We start from the raw sequence: 21,871 nt of genomic DNA on the forward strand, positions 1-21,871 counted from the left end.
CCAAGAGCAACCCCCCAGACAGCCGGGCCTGCAGGAGCCTGCCACCGCCCGCGCCGCAAGAGCCGCGCCAAGTAGACCCCGACACGGGCAGCGCACCGGTCATTAACGGCCCCAACCGCCTCACTCTCTTCCCCTCCCCGTACAGTCTAGAACCTGCTGGAACCGCCCGGCGCCGGCCGCGGCGGGCCAATCTACGCGCCCCTGCAGCTCACGCCCGCCCACCATCAACGTGCCTCAGCTCTGCCCTGCCCGGCCCGGCCCCACCCCGCCCCGCCTCTCTCCTAACCGTCACTCCCTTACGTAATGCTCACCTGCAGCTTCCGGGGATTGGTGGGAGGGCGAGCGTTTGAGTCACGCGGCGGCTCGGGGGGCGTGGCGGCGCGGCACGCTATTGGCTGGCCCGGCAACGCCAATAAGAGTTGAGATGTTAGATTCAAACTGAGCGCGGCGTGGAAGCTGGCGGTTAGTCATCGGGGTGTTCCGTGGGGGAAGCTGGTCCGGTCGTCGTCGCTGTTGTCGCTGCCGCCACCGCTGCTGCTGCTGCCGCCGCCGCCGTCGTCACGACATGGCCCACAAGCAAATATATTATTCTGACAAGTACTTTGACGAGCAGTACGAGTACCGGTACGAGGCTGCGGGAGGGCCGGCTGCAGGGATTAGGAAGGGGCTCCTTGCCGGCCCTTTCGGAGGCGGGCGTCTAAGGCGAGCGCCGCTCCCGGGTCTTGTGCGATGCCCTGAGGGAGCAAGCGCCGCCGGTGGTGGCAATGAGCGTGGTTCTGGCTTCTGTGGGGCCAGAGGGGCTTAAAAGCCCGCGGGGGGAAGCTATGTCTTGACTCTTCAGCAGTGGGTTTTTCCATAGCTTTAGCCCAGTGAGTGCTTCGAGTGCTGGTCTTGGCCAGCCCTGCCGGAGCGACCATTCGGTGACCGGGCGACGCAAACCCCACCCGGAGGGCGCCGAAAGAAGCGCTGGGAAGCCTCCCCAGCGAGGCGGCTGGGGCAGCGCTGCCGGCGGGGAGCGCTCGGCCCCTTCTGACGAGAGTCGGCTGGCCACCGCCGCGGAGCCCGTGGGGGCGGCCAGCCCCGCCCGCCCCGCTGGAGGCGCTGGCGCTACTTGCGGGAGGGGATCTGGGCCGTCCGGGCGGCCTCCGGCCGTGCTGCCTCCCTCGCTTAGGTGCCATGAGGAGCTGAAACAGAACGCTTGTGTTCAGAACGCTTGTCTCAAGTCGAGCTCCGAATGTGGATGAAGCATGCACTTTGACTAATGCATCTGTTTTGAAGGCTGTTCATAAGGCCATATCAAAACATAGTGCTAAGAAGTGTAGTTTGTAAAGCCTTTGAGACAGTGCTCTATCTGCTAGTTTCCAAAGATATGCTATAGCACAAGTCACTTCTGGGTTATAACTGATGCTGTCGAAGTTCTGTCCTCTAGGCTTAGTTGAAAGCACTACTACAGATCAGGTGGGTTTTTTCCATCTCTAAAGATCTAAGTGTCGCTCTTAGCAGGTGAGTCTTATGATCTCAAAAACAAGATTGAATACTTTGCTTTCTATTAACTGATAAAGGAACTTGCAAATGTGGAGGACAGGCTGTATGTTTCTTCTCAGCTGACAGATTAGACTCTTCAGTGGTGTTGGTGTTCTGTCTTTCTAAATTAGCACTGTAGTCTCTGGAAAATATGTTGTTGGTTACAAAATGCAAAATACAAACAAGAGGGACTTTATCATTCTTCTATCTGAAAGGTGGCTGTCAGGAGGATGGAGCCAGTCTTTTTTCAGTAGTGCCCAGTGATAGGACATGGGGCAATGGGCATAAACTGCAGCACTGGAAGTTCCACCTCAACATGAGGAAAAACTTCCTTTACTGTGAGGGTGATGGAGCACTGGAACAGGCTGCCCAGACAGCTTGTGGAGTCTCCTTCTCTGGAGACCTTCAAAACCCAACTGGATGTGTTCCTGTGCAACCTGCCATAGGTGATCCTGCTTTGGCAAGGGGGTTGGACCAGATGATCTTCAGAGGTCCCTTCCAAACCCTACTATTCTGTGAAAAGTCCAAGGTCTTTTTTTTTTTTTTCTCAAATAGCTGATATGATAGTAAATTGCTAGGACCACATACTTCTGTACAGTAGTGTGACTAGAGCATGCAGGGGAATTAATCTCTTCTAGGAGGTAGGTTGACTGTTTCAATATACAGTTGCATTACAGATGTAATGTTTAGTAGACCAAGTGAATATAAAACTGGATTCTGGGGCAAATGCTTCACAATCAGATTTGTGGTATCAGCTGGCAATCTAGGCTTCTCTATAGGGAATGCTGGTATTTGTAACTGAACTTGCTACTGCCTTTCAGTGTAGACATAGGCATTACTGTCAGTAATGTGTGTTTTTAATTATTAAACCTCTACAGACATGTGATGCTGCCAAGAGAACTTTCAAAACAAGTGCCGAAATCCCATCTAATGTCCGAAGAGGAGTGGAGACGACTTGGTGTTCAGCAAAGTCTTGGCTGGGTTCACTATATGATCCACGAGCCAGGTAAGCACATCTGAACAGCATTAGACAAACAAAAGTCTGAAGTATCAACTGCCCGGTGCTGAACTGAAGCATGTAGTGCATAGTTGCTCCTGCTGTGGAATCCAACTGGAGGTCACTACTGAATGTTTAGACTCCTCTGTATTTCCTTGCTATTTCAGCCACTTGGCAACAAGGGCAACATAACTGTTATTTTAAGCCTTCATATCTTGCTCCCAGAACTGCAAAATGCTAGCCTTGTCCTAGGTATGCATGGTCTACCAGTAGACAAAGCATGCCAGGCTGGACACTGTTCCTACCTCTGCCTATAGAAATAGGCTTCTTGTAAGCTCTTGAATAAAGTTAGTATTTCAGTGACAGAGCCAAACTTTATGTAGCAGCATATCTTTATCATAAAGTTGACACACTTACTTTTCATACAAAAACTTAATAAATGCTCAGGTAGACAAGGACTGTCATGGTTTAGCCTCAGCTGGCAACTAAGCACCACGCAGCCGCTCACTCACTCCCCCTCCTGCAGTGGGACGGGGGAGAGAATTGGGAAAAAAAACCTCGTGGGTTGAGATAAACACGGTTTAATAGGACAGAAAGAAAGAAGGAGACAACAATGATAATACCAACAAAGGAATGTACAAGAACAAGTGATGCCCAATACAGTGATTGCTCACCACCCAGTGATCAACAGCCCATCCCCAAGCAGCGATTTCTGCCCCCCGGCCAACTCCAGTTTATGTACTGGGCATGATGTCGTATGGTAGGGAATATCTCTTTGGCCAGCCTGGGTCAGCTGTCGGGGCTGTGTGCACTCCCAGCCTGCTTGCTGGCAGGCCAGCACAAGAAGCTGGACTGTCCTTGACTGCTCAGCAACAACCCAAAACATCAGCACATTATCAATAGTTTCTCATCCCAAATCCAAAACACAGTCTCACACTAGCTTCTGTGAAGAAAACCAGCTCTATCCTGGCTGAAACCAGGAAAAAGATCCTGTATTAATGCTCTGAAAAGTCTACAGTATAGTTTCAACTCTAGCTGTACAGCCTACTAAAAGGCAGCACTCAAAACTAGTTGTTGAATTAACAGTGTGTGAAGCCCTAAAACTCTGCCAGCTAGGATGTACTGAAAACTGCCTTTCAACGTAACTTACCATTGGCAAGCCTGACTAAAAAGTAACTGGTGATAGACAAATTGCAGCTGCAAGTTCCTGAAGAACCAGGTAAAGAAATTAGCGTTAACCTTCCAGCATTCCCCTTACCTGGGCACCTTTGATACTTTGGGCTTTTTTGGAGGAGTTTAGAATTAAGTCATATCAATAGTTAATACAGCCAGCTTACATTCTTAAAGTGTCTCTTGTTGATGCTTGACATTATGTACCTAACAAGCACAGCATCAGCAGTTTGTTAGTCTGTTACAGCAACAAAGCTCATCAAATAGCCTGGTGTAGAGAAAGACAGGGTTAGTACCAATACTCTATTTTTTCCAGTACTCGCTTTCCTTAAGTATCTTAAGTTTATGATACTGGCAACATTTGGTATTTCAAAAGCACCTGTTTGTTGTAAAGTTACTGCAAAGTTGGTCTGTAAATACTACACATGGGGTCATATTTGTGGATTTGACTTCTTAATCTCTTTATTATTTGACAGCAAACTTCAACTATTGTTCAAGGCTTCTTAAATGGCAGAAATCCCTGTAATCAAGACTTAGGGGATAGACTGACACTTTGTTCAATTTTATTTCCACAGAACCACATATTCTTCTCTTCAGAAGACCTCTTCCAAAGGATGAGCAGAAATGAACCATCATCTAGAAATCTCCTAAATCTTCTGGAACTATGTATATGAATGTATATATGTTGGTAGTATTCAGTGAATACTTTAAAATGTACAAAACTTACAACTGTACCTGTGCATGAGCTGTATTATTCACAGCAACAAAGCTCAGTCAAATGCAATTCCAAGTAGGCTGCTATGGTGTTCAAAGAGTGAATATATCTTCTTTTAATGTAAGTGCCTATCTGAATTTTCAGTGAATTTTATTAAAGTTGACATGTTGCATGTTCTCACTAGATTATTGAACACAGGTAGCAAGTGATAACTTTTGCACTCAGCTTCTCTGCTGAAGTGTAGCATGTTCAAATCCAGTAGCTTACCTGTTTAGTAGTTGGCATAAAGAAATAATTTTATTTTTAATGCTTTTAAACCTAGTGTCTAGAGTTTTGATTCACAGGACAAAACAAATATTCATTGTCCAACAACTTAAGAGTATCTACTTAAGGAAAAAAAGTTAACTTAGTCAACCTATTTTATTTCTCTAAGAATTATTTTGCCTTACAGGTCAAAGTTCCTAACCTTGACTGCTTGTCATCTTTCTTCTCATAAGGTGTCTGGTGATGGGATGCAAGGGAATGGTTTAATGCTGTGTCAGGGGAAGTTCAGATTGGATATAAAGAAAGTTATTCACTGAGAGGGTGGTGAAGCACTGGATCTAGCTGCCTGGGAAGTGGTCGTGGCCCCAACACTCCATGTTGGTGTTCAGGAAGTGTTTGGACAACACATTTAGAGATATGGTTTAACTTTGAGGTTGCCCTATGTGCAGTCAAGAGTTGGACTTCATCCCTGTGGGTCCCTTCCAACTCAGGATATTCTATGATGACTTGATTTAAACTTGTCATAAGGTGTTAAGTAGTACTTAATATTTCACAGGAATATTTTTATGCTTGTTTTATTTACTTTGGTAGTACCAGTTTATCTTTCTGTTGCAAAAGTTATAGTCAGGGCTTTTAGACTGCACTCCTTGTCTGGCATCCTGTTTTTTTTCTGGGAAGCTAGCTTGTACTCTGTGTGTAGGCAGTAGTGGTTCAGAAGTGTTGCTAAACCAAAGTGAGTGCTTTTCATCTGACAAAAGTAGCTGCTGGTTGTAGGACAGTATGAACTCTTTTCTTACTATGTAAAAGGTCAGGGTTAGTGTAGTTGTTAAGGGAGAAGCGCTGGCACTCACATGCCAATCAAGGCGCTGCACACACACCACCTGAGGCTTTAACTGCTCAGGCCTGAGTCCCTTTGCAGTGGGTGGCTCCAGTGAGCCCATGGGTGCCCCTTTTGACTCCTCACACACTCACCCTCATGTGCCTCCTCTTCCCTCAGGCTTGACCCTAGGTTTCCTGAAGAAGAATCTCCTACATGAGGTGTGCCACATGAATTTATCAGGTGGTACAGTGGTGTAGCACACACCGAGCTGGGTGCCTCTGGAGAGGGTCCCTGAACAAAAGAATCTCTGGGCAATTGCACGCTTACAGTCTAAGTTCCTCTCACCTCATGAGGTGGTTTGGGGGCCTGGGGTCTCCTTGTTCCTCACTGGATCCTTTCACTGTTTCCAGGTGGGCTGTCCTTTACTGTCAAGGAGGCAACTTCTGCTGATAGATGTGACTATCTTACCGTTCCAATTTACACCCGTTTCAGGGCCTTCCCTCATGTGACTAAGGCAGAGTTCAGTGTAAGTTCATCAGTATCAATGTGAAAGATCACAGCGTGTGGCCTACGGCTTTCTGCTAATGCTATACAGTGGATCCTGTTTGAACTAGGAAGCAACTCCTGTAACAGTCCTCTCTGGTTTTTTTTCAAGCATTCCTTCTTAGTATGTCAAAGTTTGTGAAATCTTTCAAGACTAACAATTATCCTCCATGTTCTTATATAAAAGATAATTGTAAGTAATAAACACAGTAAGGTTAAACATAATACTGTTATCCTGGGATGCAACATAAGCTTATATATTCCAGTGGCCATGGCTGACCATCCAAAAAGGGATTCCCACTAATGGTGGTCACTGTCCCTTCTGACTCTTTCAAGGACATGCCGAATGTCTTCATCACCATGGTAGACGGTGAGCAATGCTTTTTTTCCCATTTTCTTTTTCTGGTATTTGCTTCAGTTCCCTCTGGTGTAATAATTTTCTTACTGTTGTCAGATTCGTTCCAGTAGAAGTGGGTGACAAGTTTCGCTATAAGGAATAAACTGAGTGTAGTAATTGATGGGATGTAATGGGAGCTCAATAATTAAAGTTGCATCCCGTGATTATAGTAAAGTTACAAACATTTGAATAGTTATTTGTCTGCACAAAACTACTATCTACAAATATAAAATTACAGAGCGTTCTTATGCAGACACATCCTTTTCCGATATATAGAAGTTTGGTTTCTATGGTTTCATCAGGATGCATTTCACACTGACAGACAGACATTTTGCTCAGCATCTAAACATACATGTTGAGCTTCAATGGTAGTATTTTCACAGACAGACCCTTCTTGTTCTCACACAATACCTGCACCTACGTCAATTGTTTGACATTTATCCCCTTTCTGTTGAGCCCATACTTTATGTTCTATTGGATAATGTACAGTTTCTCTGTGATTCAACCCTAAGGTTATGATGGGATGTACAGTAAGCATTGTAAGATGCATTACATATTGTTAATATGAAAACTGGCTTTTTGGGTGAGAGGGTGAAAAGTGAAATTAACTAAATACCACCACAACTGGAATTCTCTTTCAAATTCAGTTGTGTTATCCCAAATTATTTGTCAAATCTCAGTGGGTAAAATGCCTTCTTCACCTTCTCTTATAATTGCTTTTGTAGATTGTATCCATAATTGCACCTGTGTATACAGCTAAGAGCAATGACATACACTTGGAGTAGAACAAAACAGTATCTACAATCAACTGGTCTTTTTCATTAATTCTCTCCCATTGGGACATAACAGACAAGTCATTGATTGTTCCCTAAAGCTAATAGAAAGGACCATAAGGGGTGTTCCAGTTTGTCCATTTCACACCCTGCCAAGAAGGACTTGGGGGTACTGGTGCGTGAAAAGCTGGACATGAGCCAGCAATATGCACTCACAGCCAAGGCCAACCATATCCAAAGCAGCATGGCCAGCAGGTCAAGGGAGGTGATTCTGCTCCTCTGCTCCGCTCTGGTGAGACCCCACCTGGAGTCCTGCATCCAGCTCTGGAGCCCTCAGCACAGGAAAGACAAGGACCTGTTGGAGCAGGTCCAGAGGAGGGCCACCAAAATGATCAGAGGGATGGAACAACTCTATGAAGAAAGGCTCAGAGAGCTGGCGTTGTTCAGCCTGGAGAAGAAAAGGCTCCAGGGAGACCTTGCAGCCTGCCGGTACTTAAAGGGGGCTTATAAGAAAGATGGGGACAGACTTTTTACAGGGCCTGTTGCAATAGGACAAGGGGTAATGGTTTTAAACTGAAAGAGGGTAGATTTAGACTACACATAAGGAAGAAATTTTTCACAGTGAGGATGGTGAAACACTGGCACCGGTTTCCCAGAGAGGTGGTAGATGCCTCATCTCTGGATACATTCAAGGTCAGGCTGGATGGGGCTCCAAGCACCCTCATCTAGTTGAAGATGTCCCTGCTTGTTGGTGGTGGGGGGGGGTTGGACTAGGTGACCTTTAAAGATCCCTTCCAACTCAAACTATTCTATGATTCTATGTCATATTGAGCTTGCTTACAAGTATTTTAGCATCTATACCATTAGGTATTTAAAGTCCTGCTCCTAATCCCAGGAGGACAATAGACGTGCTTCGTTTTGTTCGTTTGGCAGGGGACAGAGTTCATACATGTAGCCAATCTAGCCACCCCATGGAGGATGTACTTATGCATGGTGCACAAGCTGATGTAATGGACAAAATATTTACCTGCATTAATAACTACTCATTTTAATGACCATGAGGGATTAAACAATACTTGTTGTCAACTCATGTTTTTCATAGCATATGGCCCAATCTTAGATATTTGTGGGGTCAGCTTGTCCATTCTCAAGGGAGCTGATGTTGATAATGTAGTGGTTGGAGAGTTGTCAATAGTGGCCAGGTAGTTCCACAAGTTACATTAACGTGTACCCTATGAACTTTTAATCTAGGCCTCTCCCACACACAGCACCTGGAGTCTAGCATTAAGCAGCAGCTGATTTTATTGAAACACTGTGATTTCTTTCTAGTATTTAGTTTTACCAGAATTAGATTGGGAGGTGTATCTGTCTCACAGCAGAAAACAAGGTTTTTTGGTTTTTTTTCTTGTTCTCAAGGGACTGGAACAGGTTTTCCCCCATAACTTGGATAAACTCTCTTCCCGTTATTGTCAATAACTTTTGTCCATTCAGGATCACCCATCTATTTTATACTTAGTCATGCTATTGCGGTTGTCTGTGTTGTCATCATGAAGGGCAGTGAGATGTCTCACATCATTGTTACTGTTGCAAGGGTTCTTCAGTAATCAATTATTTATCGGTGGTTGGCTATCCACCACTTGCTTGACATGAGTGGTGTATCCAATTTTCTTTCCCTGAAACTTTTAACAGCAAAGTAGGAACATAATAAGACAGTATATGGCCCTTCCTGTTTCCATTCTAACTTAGACTTATGAGAAAATATCTTTATTAGAACTACATCCCTAGGCTGTATATCATGTATCTGTATTTCAGATTATGTAGATTGGTACCATTGAGCATGTTTTCTGTGGTTTGCAAACTGTTTCTGCATGCTTACAACATACTGAGTCAGTCATTCCTCTTCATCCAACAAGTTGGTCTAAGCTGGGATATGTTCCTGGTATGGCCAAATGTCTTCCAAAGAGAATTTCTGCTGGTGTTAGTCCCATGGGTTGTCACGGGGCATTTAGCACATCCCGTAGGGCTAAATGCAATGTGTCTGGCCATTTTAAACCAGTACTTGTGGACATTTTTGCTATCTTTTAAGGTTTTCTTCATTTTTTTTTCTACTTGTCCTGAGGATTGCAGATGATAGGAAGTGTGCAAATTCCTCTCTATACCTAGTGACTTCTATAGTTGACTGATTGTATTAGCTGAGAAATGGGCAGCCCTGTCTGATTCAGTTGTTTCAGGAACTCCATATCTGGATATGATTTTGTTTAACAGTGCTTTCACCACTCCTGTGTCAGCTTTTCTTGTGGGAAAGCTTCTACCCAACCTGACAACTGATCTCCTATACCTAGTAAATGTTTGTATCCACTGGTGGATGGCATATCTGCATAATCTATTTGTAATCACTGAAAAGGGAGGTAGGCCACGGTTGTTCCCCTAACTCGGAGCTTGGCTTGATACTTGAAAAGTTTTGGCAGGTTGGGCAGCTGCTGGTGATTCTTTTTACGGTGGCATGAATTCCCAGCGCTGTCCATATTTTTTGTACCTGGCTAGCCACCACCTCTGCTCCTTCATGAGGAGTGTGAAGGTCCTGGAGTGGAAGGAAGGAGTGGAGGTTCACTCCTCCTTCGTGTGAAACCACCTGGCCACGGTAATGAAATATTTCTTTGGCAAGACTGGCTTTCTTTCAGTTGTCCACGTTCCACTGTCATGTTGTTTTGCTTCCCACTTCTCCCACTGTTTTTTCTCGTCTGCTGAAGAGTCTTCATACGTGATCTTGGGGTTTGTTAAATTTGGCCATTTGTTCTGATTTTCCATTGAGATTGCAACCAGACACTCTCTCAGAGGTTGCCTTTGCAGCTGCATCAGCTAAGGCATTCCCTTTACTAACTTCTGTAGTGTCCTTAGCATGGCCTGGGCAGTGTATCACAGTATTTTCCTTGGGTAGCTGAGCTGATTCCAGCAAATCACATATTTCTTCTCCATTAGATACCCTTTTCCCTGATGATGTGAGAAATCCTCATTCTTCCCATAACATTCCTATTGCATGGCACACCCTGAAGGCATACCAAGAGTCTGTGTAGATATAGACTTGTTTGCCCTTTCCTAGATAAGCTGCACATGTCAAGGCTACCAATTCTGCCCCTCGTGCACTCAGCCTTGTTGGAAGTGGTTCAGCTTCCATCACTTGTCTTACCATGCCTTGGCTTACCACAGCATATCCAGTCTGTCATCATCCCTGTAAACAGTAGGATGAGCCATCCACAAACAGAGTTAAACCTGGATTATGGAAAGAAACATCAGTTAAATCTGTTCATGGTTTGCTGGAAGTGAGCATCACCCGTTTGCACTGATGATGTTCCTCCCCTTCATCAGGCAATGGTAACAACGTCGCAGGGTTCAGGGTACTGCATCTCTTCAGAATAACATTATCTGCCATTATGGGAATTAGTTCATACCTATGTGCTCATTGTGGTGTCAATGCTTGGGTTGCATATTGTTTCAGTAGTATTTCTACTTCGCACACGAAGTAGTGTAAATAAACTGCCACTGGATGTCCTAGGATGAGGGAGTGACTCTTTGATATCTTCTCTTTTTCCGCTGCTGCCATGACTGATTTAATACAAGCTGGTGCCCCTGCTGCCACTGCATCAAGCTGACTTGAGTAACAGGTGACTGGCCTGCGATGTGGACCCAGTTTCTGCGTTATTACTCTACTGGCTACCCCTTTACATTCATGTACGTGCAAATTAAAGGGTTTTGTATAGTCTGGGAGTCCTAGGGATGCAGCAGACACTAGTGTTTCTTTTATTGCTTCAAAAGCCTGTTCCCTTTCTGGTCCCCATGTAATCAGCTCTACCTCGTCAACCTTTGTAGCCTCTGATAAAGATTTGGTCAATTCTCCTAATCCTGGGATCCATGGTTGACAGAACCCTACTGCTCGCAGGAATCTTCGTATCTGCTCCTTTGTGATAGGGCCTGGGAGTTTAATTATGGTTTCTATCCTTTCAGCATCTATTTCTTGCTGGCCTTTCTCTAGAATAAATAAATAAATAAATAAATAATCCTAAATATTTAACCTCTTTCTGACACAGTTGAAGCTTGGATGGAGATGCACAATGTCTCTTTTCAGCTAAGGTTATACATAAATGAACAACATCTATCATACAAGTACTTTTGCTTTTGCTTGCTAATAATAAATCAGCTACTTATTGTACAAGTGCTGATTTTCACAGCAATTTTATGTTTTAAAAAGAATTCCTTAATATCTGCAAAAATATTGTAGGGGAACCTGCGAACCCTTGGGGGAGACACGTCTGGGTCATCTGTTGCCCTTTTCACGTAAACACGAATAACAACTAACTTTTTTGACCTATTGGTGTGCTAAAAAAGGCTGCTGTAAGATCAATAACAGTAAAGTATTTTGTAGTATTTGTAAAATAATAGTTGAGGGGTCTGGTACTACAAGATGGGGCACTTCCACATGTTGGTTTATTGCTTACAGATCTTGCACAAACCAGTATTCTGGGCCTCCATCTTTATCTAACCTTTTTTTTACTGGGAGTATCAGGGTATTACAGGGTGACACACAGAGTTTCAGGATTTCTTGTGCCAAGTATCGATCTATTTGTTTATGGATACTCTTTTTGGCTTCTTGTGGGATGGGATATAGTTTTATTGATGGCAGAGGCCTTCCCTGTATTTTTATGTTTACTGGTTGTGCTGAGACCAACAACCCCACATCAGTGCTTATTTTATTCCATAATTTGGTTGGGACAGGTTCTAATACCTTTGTCACTTGTGATTTGATTTTAAATTCACTACTAATTATGCTCACTCTCGTATCTACATGCTCTGGGGTTAGATATATCTCTACATCTAGGGCTTCTAAGAGATCTCTCCCTATCAAACAGGCTGGGGAGTCTTCTGCCAAGGCAAACGGTTCCCATCTGCTGTTGTTTCCTATTGTTACTAACATAGGTTTACGTAAATTTCTTTCCTCTTCCCCCATGACCTCATGTATTACCACTTTGTGTGCAGACCTAGACCTCTTTGGAACAAAGGTTAAAAGTGGTAATGCAGCTCCTGTATCTACCAAAAATTCAACTTCTCAACCTCCTACCTTTCCAAAAATATGTCTCCTTTGGTCTAATTGGGTTACCCACATATTAAAAATCTCCAGTCCTCAAGCCCTCCCTCGAGGTTCATAGGGACCTCTTCCTCCAGTCACTGTGACTGTATATCTTCCCAACTTCTTGGTGATAGCTCCTTTCCTGCGGCCAGAGAGGGCATTCCCATTGTATATGTGTCCTAACTTCCCACCGTAAGAGCACTCTCTCCCATCATTCCTTCCCAATGCTCTTTCTCTTTTCCCTAGTTTCCACCTGTTTCCTATCCCCTGTCTCTTCTCCCATTGGCCTCTGTCTCACACTTGCAAATTTCTCACTAACGCTGTGTCACAAATGAGTAATTTGGACTGCTTAAAGAATCACCGCCAAAGATAACAAAGCAAATGATTTTAGTATTAAACTTGTAAGAAGTGCGACTTAACAGAATTCGATGGCAAGGTAAGGTCCACTTGATTACTTAATCAACATGGAAAAGGTATACAAAGAGAAAAGAAATTACAACCACATTAGAATTACTTGTGGATCAAATAGGGGAATCGAATCCACCCGAACGGGGTGGACTGTGGTGGTGCATTCCCCTACCCCACCCTGCCTTGTACCTAGGCCACCCTAAGTTGCCTGACAAGCCTTGGCCTCCAAACAAAGGGTTTGGCAACTGAGAACCCCTCAACCGTACCAAGCACTTTTGTGTAGCCAAGGAGGAGAATGGCACTGAGTGTATCAGGAACACGATCGCCTAAACAAGGTACAGAACAAGAACAGAACTAATCAATTATCTCCAGGCAGTGGTACTGTTATAACTTGAGAAATCACCTGCCTTGATTGTGGGAAACTCACTGGTGCCTAAAGTCAATCATCTCTCAGTCCTATAAATAGTGGTTCCAAGTAAGACCCTTTGAGCTCTCCTGGACTGCAGAAGGCTGTGACCAACACCTCCCTCTGAGTGGGACGCCTCTGAACCCTCAAGTTCACAATCAACTCAGAGGCTCGGCAGATCACCTGTGGAGTAATGCAAAACACTTGATGTGAGTATTTGACCAAATTCAAGGGCAATATTTAATAGGTACCTTTGTACATATCTATCTGTTTTCTTTACATCTCTTTATGTGACTCTACACCTATAGGTGTATGTGATTAAGGAATCTTAGTAAGTGTTAGTTGATTATGCTGCTAAGTTTTATATGATTTGATACTGTGATTTATCTCAATATCATTAGTGAATTTAATTGCTGTTATCTTGTATTAGATTGTTGCCATCCTAAAGTTACACCAAGCACAAAATATAGCACTACACCAGAATCCCCGATACCCTATCCCTTTAGTCACAAACCATTGACCAAGTCTGGGATTAGGAGTGGATTCAGCTGCCTGTAGATTCCTGTCTGAGAAGGAGTTTACAAAGCAAGGGGGTCCACTCTGAACCTCATGACTCAATGGGAGGGCATTCCTTTACTTTCCTTACCTCACCTTAGATCAGGAACCATTGACCAAGTCTGGGACTAGGGGTGGATTTTGGTACACTCTGAACCTCGTGACTCAACAGGAGGGTCTCCCGCACTTTCTTTCCCTTTTTCCTAATCCTTACACATGAACTGTTGACCAAGTCTGGGACTAGGGGTGGATTTTGGTCCACTTTGAACCTCCTGACTCAACAGGAGGGTCTCCCCTACTTCCTCTCTTCAATATACACATTAACCCAATTCAATCCACGAGTAAATCATTCCAATTTAATTGTAACTTTCTCTTTGCATACCTTTTCCATGCTGAATAATTTATAGAGTGGCCCTTGCCATCAAATTCTGTTAAGTCACGCTTTTTACAAATTTATATTAAAATCATTTGCTTTCTGGCATCTTTGGCAGTGATTCTTTAAGCGGCTTAAATTACTCATTCAAAACACATTGTTTGTTTGCCTCTTGTTCTTTCACTTTTTTCCTTCCCCTTAACCTGCTCAGCCTCCCATCTCCCTTCATGCCTATCATATACAAATACAGCAATATTCAAAATTTGCTGTAGATTGTCTCCTTGACACCTGGGCATGTGGTCCTTAAAATATTTCCATGTATCTGGGGCCGCCTGGTCCACAAAGACACTAACTGCAAGCGCATCATTAAAGTTTTGTGGAGTCATTCCTCCATATTTCAACAGTGTGTGCCTTCATCTTCCCCAAAAAACACTGGGATGCTCATCTGCCCTCTGTCTACATTCTTGCACCTCCATCCAGTTTACACCCATCTCTGTGCATGTTCTTATGGTTTCTACCAGATTTTGCAGTCCTGTCTGACAAGCCACCCAATTTTCGTCAACATTGTAATTCCAATTTTGGGTCATTTGCCAGCCACGGGGTTCAACCTTCCCCTGCCTGTCATGCTACTTCTGCATCCTTAGTCATTATTTTCTCTATTTCATCAGAGCAAAAAAGCTCCCTTAATAGCATTTGAGTGTCACTCCAATTTGGATTATACCCCGATACATATATTTCAGAATAGCTGGGTGCACTTATGGGCATCTTCTCTGAGGCGGGGCATCTCACCTCCCCACAATGCTCAGTCACTTGGTGTTCAAGGCTGGTCCCTATAAAAGTTTAATATTGGTGGAGTCTCCACTGGGGTCCCAGGCTGCACAGCAACAGGATTAGGAATGTGAGTCCTAGTCATAGGAAACCAAGGTAAAAAGAGGAGGAGAATCAGGATTTTCCGATGCGATAGTTTCGGCTACTTCTACAATTACCCCCTTTTTCTTTTTCAGGTTTGTCCTGGCTGTTTTCTCTCCCCAGACTATGCATAACATACATACTTGTATGCATAACATACATACCTGTAATCCATCTGTGTATGGGTACCTATCTTCCAGCCAGTGTCTCAAATGCATTAATTTATGTGGATCGACGGTTCCCCAGCTTGCCCATAAGTCTAGCGGGCTCCCTCCTGCTATTCTTGTAATACATGGCCATTCATCTTGGCATAATTTAACTGCATGTTTTTAGATAATTCTGCTGTACCATAAATTTTCTTCCAATTCTGTAATACCTTGGCCAAGAGCACCCCCTTTCCTATGCCAAGTACATTTCCTATTTCTTCTTCTTAGTATCAGAGTCTCATTTACATGCAGTTTATGCTGATCGGGCCATGCACTACCTAAGCCCCCAGTCTCAAGTCTGCTCAGGGAGTTTTGACACTCACCTTTTGGAGCCTCCTGCTCCAAAAGTCCCAGTGCATTCAGCCAGCAGGTTTGGAGGCGAGAGGATCCGAAGGGGATAGCCTAGGGTCCCACCTGGGGTGCTAAACTGTGAAGGGAGAAGCCACTGTCCGAGCACTCACATGCCAACCAAGGAGCTGCACACACACCACCTGAGGCTTTAACTGCTCAGACCTGAGTCCCTTTGCAGCGGGTGGAGACCCTCTGGAGAGGGTCCCTGAACAAAAGAATCTCTGGGCAATTGCACGCTTACAGTCTAAGTTCCTCTCACCTCATGAGGTGGTTTGGGGGCCTGGGGTCTCCTTGTTCCTCACTGGATCCTTTCACTGTCTCCAGGTGGGCTGTCCTTTATCTACTGTCAAGGAGGCAACTTCTGCTGATGGATGTGACTATCTTACCATTCCAATTTACATGTTTCAGGGCCTTCCCTCATGTGACTAAGTCAAAGTTCAGTGTAAGTTCATCAGTATCTATGTGAAAGATCACAGCGTGTGGCCTACGGCTTTCTGCTAATGCTATACAGTGGATCCTGTTTGAACGAGGAAGTGACTCCTGTAACACAGTGAAACTCTGGTCAGTCCTTTTTTAGGAAGCTGTGTGACAGCAAAGGTGAGCTGCCAGACGGCCTCAATCTGACAAGTAATACATTGCATCAAAATGGTCACTGTGCCATTTTGGGAACCTGTACCAGCCATACAGTCAGATTTTTTAAAAATATGCTTGATAACTCTGTATAGCACCAGTGGCTGGGTGTGGTTCATTTCAAATGATGTAAGCTAGCAGGCAGCTAGATTTGGAAGGGCAGCAAAACCTGGAGCACCTGCATGTAGCTTAGCTGATGAAGTACATGGTCTCCCAGTGCAATGTGCGCTTGCAGTTAAGGTCATTATGATGACAGGCATAGGTGTTCTGCCACATCTAGCAAGAAAAATAACCCTCGTGTCCTTGCCTCTGAATTTGCTAGAGATGCCTACCTCGGTGGTGGTCAAACGGTCTGTAACCAGGCTCTCAGTGCTGAAGTGCACGACTTTATACTCTTGCCCTTGCTCTCCAAGCGCCACGCAGTGACTAACTAGCAGAACCATCAGTGAGAATCTTGCTGAGCCGCGCTTAAGCCACGCCCTTCCGCAGGGCGTTAGCCACAGAGTCTTGCCTGTTGTCTTTTGGCGTCCCACTGCCATCGCTGGGCCTTACCAGTCCCCCCGCTGAGCTGCCCCCTGAGGGCGCCAAGCCTTACCCCCGGCGGGCGCTGCGGCCGCGCCACGCCATACCGCCCATCCTCACGCCATCCGGGCCGCGACCGCCCCGCCCCGTCCCCTTTCCCTCGGCGGTAACGTCATCGCGGCGCGTCCCTGCGCCGAGCGCTGGTGGCCGGGGAGCGGCGACCTGGGCTCCGTCACGCCATGTCTGCGGAGAAGCGTCCGGACTCGGGCCGAGGCGGCGAGGTAAGGGCGGCGGCGGCGGCAGCAGCAAGCAGCGGCAGCGGCGGCAGCAGCAAGCAGCAGCAGCAGCAGCCGCCCCCCTGCTCGCATCGCGGCTCCTCCCGGCCCGTTCCGTAACGGGGGTGCGGAGCCCTCTTCAGTGAGCCCCCGCCGGAGCCCGGCGTCGCAGCCGCGGGCGGCCCGTCTCGACCCCGCGGGGCCCGCGGCGAGCCGCCTCTCCCTCAGCCGGCGGCCGGGCTCTGCCGGCGCAGGAGCGGCTGCGTGCGGCCCCGCCGGGACGAGCGCTCCGCCCGCCCGCGGGCCTCCGCCGGCGCGCCTGGGGCCAGCGTTTGGCCCGGGACAGGGGAGAAGGGCCCTTCTAGAAGGGCGAACGGGGGGCTCGGGTTGATGCAGGGCGAGTCCCGTCCCACCGCTGGCGAGGGGGGAACCCCAGGCATTACTTCCAGGGAGTTTCAGAAAACGGCTTCTTACTGGGAGAGCGGAGAGTCTTCTGCAAGGACGGGTACACGTCCCAGTATACGCGGCTTTAAAGATGGGTGCACAAATTCCAACCGGTACCAGCGACGTAGCGTTGCACATGGGCGTATTTCCTCGTCAGGCTCCGCGGTCTTTAAAGTTAGCGGGTAGCCTGCAGTCACGGTCGCTTCCCGTGATACGCTGCGTGTTCAGTGAATGAGGTGTTCTCGGGAGCTGCTCAGTAATGCTTTGCTTTAATTACCTCACAGCTTATGTTTTTCATATATATTAGTGTACCTAACTCTGCAAATCTCACGTTTTATTTGTCACTGTTATAGTGGATGTTCCTTGTGTATTTGGATCTGCCTGGTAAATTCAGAAACAGAAGAGTTTGCAGATAATTGCAATTTACTTTATGCTGTCATGGCTCTTTAAATGTTTATGATACGAGTGACTGCTGAGCCACTTAGGAGCGTGCAGGGAGTCCAGTTTATATGATCAAACATTGAAATTTCCGTTCAAATATTTTTAAAAGCTTTGTGTATTATACAGTTCTTGAAATTGGCTTTGACAAGTGAAAAAATCCCAGCTTTCACGTAGTTAGTTACCCCAAAATACACAATCAATTATACGAATGACTTGTGGCATGTATTAGGGTGAGTAAAGCTGTACAACACTGTAATGGCAATAAATAATTCTGAGTCTCATTTCAATGTCTTTCCCTATATACATATCCAGCTTAAAGTTCATGGTAAATCAGAAGAAATGGAAAATTCATCTTACTGGATTTGTGTTGTGCCAAGAATGAGAAGGCTACATAATTAAATATTAATTTCAGACAGGCTCCCTTAAAATGCAGATTTACACAAAGGCATTATTGTTATATACTTCCAGAGTTTGATTTTAACAGTAGTGCTAGTATATGTTATGAGTTTTAGCTTGTATTGTTCAAATTTAAAGTAAGAATTCGTATATTAGCATTTACTGCATCTTGTGTTAAGGAAGCCTCTGTCCTTTCCGTAACTGACCTTTGTGAGTATTTCATGATAAATGTGGGTATTAAGGGGAGTAACTTTCCAGAGCAGTTATATTTCTCGTAGAATTCCTCAGTTTTGTTTCTCTTTTCCTGCATTTTCTTTCAGTGAGCTTTGTTTTGCATGTTTTGTTAGAAGAGAGCAAACTAACACTTTCCTATGACAGTTAAACTCACAAGGATGAGTACTTTCACTTATAACATTAATCTCCAAATGCATGTAGCCAAAAAACATTTTGTTTCTCAGGGCATCAAGTTGTCAGCAGAGGTCAAACCATTTGTTCCAAAACATGCGGCGGTAACTGTGGCACAGTCAGAACCCTCAGAAGCATGTGTCTTTCCTAGGTACTTAACTACATGCTACCCATTTGTTCAGGAGACATCTTTGGATAAGTATGCATATTTTCTGAATCTTATTTCTTGGGGGATTTTAACCTTCCAGTTTCAGACATCGAATACGAAGTCAAAGCTCTGATACATTAATATTCTAACTGTAGAAATGCTTGTGCGTTGTCTTCATGATTTAGGTTTTTGCATTTGTGTTCTTTGGGCATGTATCTGGTACCTTGTCTCTTGCTCCCAAGGGCCTGTATTGTTACAGAGCATTACGGAGGACTTACTGGTTTGTAATGGTCAATCTGGCTCATTTGTGCTTTGTAAGGAGCTGAATCCAGTTCCTGAGTGAAAGAATGGTTATGTTATGACAAAGCAGGGGTAAATACAGTCATGTAAAAGGAAGAGGAAGATCCTCCAAGAAGGTTTCTCATGTCATAAAACATGTAAATAATGTATGGATTTCTCCTGGATCTCCTCTCCACAATTCATGCATTCCCAGAAAGGCAATTTTAGTAAGAATGCTACAGGTTTCTAAAAGGTTTTCTTCTAATAAGGCCTGAAAAAAAAGGCATTCTTTGTAGGCTTATAAAAGTATTGTTAACCCCAGAGCAAGCTAGAAAAAAAGCCTACATAGTAAAATAGGAAATAATCAAATCTTGTAAGAATCTTGTGATGTTACATAGTTCTCTAGTTGCTTCTTAGAACTCTAAATCATTGGATTAATTTTGCAATTACTGCAAAGTTATTGGTGCATCCTAACAAATTCATTTAGAGCCATAGTGAACAGATTTATTGTAGGCCTTCACTTTATCCTACAGGAAATCTCAGTATTTTCAACCTACTTTGATTTGTAATAGAAATTTAACATTGAGGTGAGTATGGGCTGGCCTATGCATTGGAAAAAACACAGCATTAGCATTAAATCAATTAGCATTTAAAAAAACCCCATCAGACAGCAGCAATATTCTGATGAATATTTTGTCGTGTTGGGACTGGGGCATAGTTGTCTTTTTTTTAACTCTCATTTGTTACTCTTCTTTGTTTGTAAACTGTGATTGTAAGAGTTGTTTTGACTACAGTCTATCAGCATTGCAACAGGCAGTAAGGAATGTGTTAGCTGAAGTCTCTTGTTCTGATGGGAAGGTTTCTCCGTTTTTGATTATCTGCCCAAGATTCAGACGTTGGCCACTTCATGGTGAACAGCTTTAAAGCTAAATGCAACTTTCTTAAGTTGTGAGATTTCCTTACTCCTTATAAAATTTTGATCTCAGCATATAGTTTCTTTACAAAGAGTAGGAGGAAATTGGAAGGGGGCTTTCAGTATACATTTGAATGCAAAAGATGTGCCCCAGACATGATGTATTTTCATAAACTGTGAAGGTTTTTAAATGCAGGTCAGTTAATTATTATCTTATAATTCTGTATTGTATTTCATACATGTTTTATACTGCATAAGATGCTATACTCCTACTTTGTTATTATGGCATGTTAAGACAGGTTTTAGTCTTCAATGTTTGTATTTTTGCAGTCAAGTATGTAATGCATGTCATGTATTTATGCGGTGCTTTTGGTTTGTTTCATGAGAAAAAGCCTGCCAAAAATAAGTACAAGGAATCTTGATTACCTTAAACAGAAATGAGTACTGTAACTGCAAAGTAGACTAACTTTGAAACTTGGAAGCATATAAGATCCATGTTTGAAAATATTTGCTAAACTGAAATTCATTCTTTTTAAAGCAGACTAGAGCAGTGAGTAAATACTTAATTGAAGTAACATGGAATAGTTTTCTTTTGAAATATAGCTTTCTTGTTAAACAAATTCTTCAGCCAAGGAATGATACGTTTATCTAGGTAACAAGTATATGCTGAAAATTTGCCCTGGGATGACTTCTAATCTCTGTCTCAATGTCCATCACATAGTGTTCTGGGAGATCCTGCCTTCTATGAATACTCCAGCTGCTCTCACTCACCTGTTGTTTCAAATGTACCAGTAGCTGACTCACAATATCATTCTAACGACTCAACACATGGTTCAGGAGTAGTCAGTGAATCTGCTGAGCAAACGTATCCAATCAGACAAGAAAGTAAGAACCTTTCAAAGGTGAGCAAATACCCGTTTTTTTTAAATTAAAATTAAATTCTTATTTTAAATCAATCTTTCTAAATGTTTGGTTCATTTTTAAAGTGAATAAGCACTCTCTGTTCTTGTAGTGACAACGAATGGCATTTAAAGAGATGGTAGTAATGTGGCCAGCTTCAGAGTTCAGAAAAGTTCGTGGAGTTCTACAGTTCAAATTAATACAGTTTTTTGAGCAGTATTTTTGGAACATAAGGGGAATTTAATTCTTTTTCTTCAGAAAGCAACATCTGGGGAAAGAAGAAAGAAGAGACCATTCATGTGTGAACTATGCTTTCCTTTGTTCACTGTTTGGTCTTTGGGGGAGAGAGGAAGGTCTTTTTTTTTGAGCCCAGTGGCAGCTTCTATGAACCTGAGTTAAGAAAGACTTGGTGGCTGTAATCAGCTATGTGGCTGATACGTGATTAGACCACATCTGTCATTGAAGGGTTTCCAAGATCATCTACGGGTAGAAAACAATCCACAAGAGAGTAGGGGCTTGTGTTGGTGTCGAGAGGGAAGAAAGGTTCATCTTAGAAATACTCTCTTTCAATCAAAAGTAAAACAGATGCTTGGTAAACATCTTCTGTCATTTTTTTTTATCTGTGCCTGTTTGGGGATAAATTTCCTGAAAGTTGGATAATACTTTCATCCAAAAATAGACAAACTCAAAATATAAAAATAAAGAAAAAAAAATCAAATGTATTATTAATCCATTTCCCTCAGTGGTTAGACATTGTGCCTCTTGGATTTGTAAGGCTGTTGTTGTTTCCAACAGGCTCAAGTAACCTGTTCTCCAGTCACATCCTTCTGGTGGACCTTACTCCCTAGGCAGAGACCTGGTAACTTCACTGTGGTCAAGCCTGTGTAGAGGAAGTTGTAAAATTAGGTCCTAAGCATGCAAAGGCTAGAGACCTAAAATTAGTAGTTTTCTTGTCTGAGAGAAAAATTAAACACTGAAGCTCTCT

The 21,871-nt window shown here is 43.9% G+C and overlaps 2 protein-coding genes across 2 annotated transcripts in view; both read left to right on the forward strand.

The window, feature by feature from the left end:
* Positions 1–565: 565 nt before the first annotated feature.
* Positions 566–4,319, forward strand: CKS2 (CDC28 protein kinase regulatory subunit 2; the record flags this gene model as incomplete). The annotated part of the gene is made up of 3 exons (XM_082013412.1): positions 566–624; positions 2,403–2,530; positions 4,267–4,319. The coding sequence occupies 3 exons, from the start codon at positions 566–568 to the stop codon at positions 4,317–4,319; spliced, it is 240 nt and encodes a 79-aa protein (XP_081869538.1).
* Positions 4,320–16,924: 12,605 nt separating this feature from the next.
* SECISBP2 (SECIS binding protein 2) overlaps positions 16,925–21,871 on the forward strand; it is a gene marked incomplete at its 5' end in the record, with an annotated part of 33,734 nt that continues 28,787 nt past the window's right edge. The window contains 3 exons of the mRNA XM_082013702.1: positions 16,925–16,966; positions 18,700–18,845; positions 20,708–20,888. Coding sequence (XP_081869828.1) covers positions 16,925–16,966; positions 18,700–18,845; positions 20,708–20,888 — 369 coding nt within the window. The remainder of the gene's footprint in view (positions 16,967–18,699; positions 18,846–20,707; positions 20,889–21,871) is intronic.

Source organism: Phaethon aethereus (genome assembly GCF_964289735.1).
Source record: "Phaethon aethereus genome assembly, chromosome: Z".
Lineage (NCBI taxonomy): Eukaryota > Metazoa > Chordata > Aves > Phaethontiformes > Phaethontidae > Phaethon > Phaethon aethereus.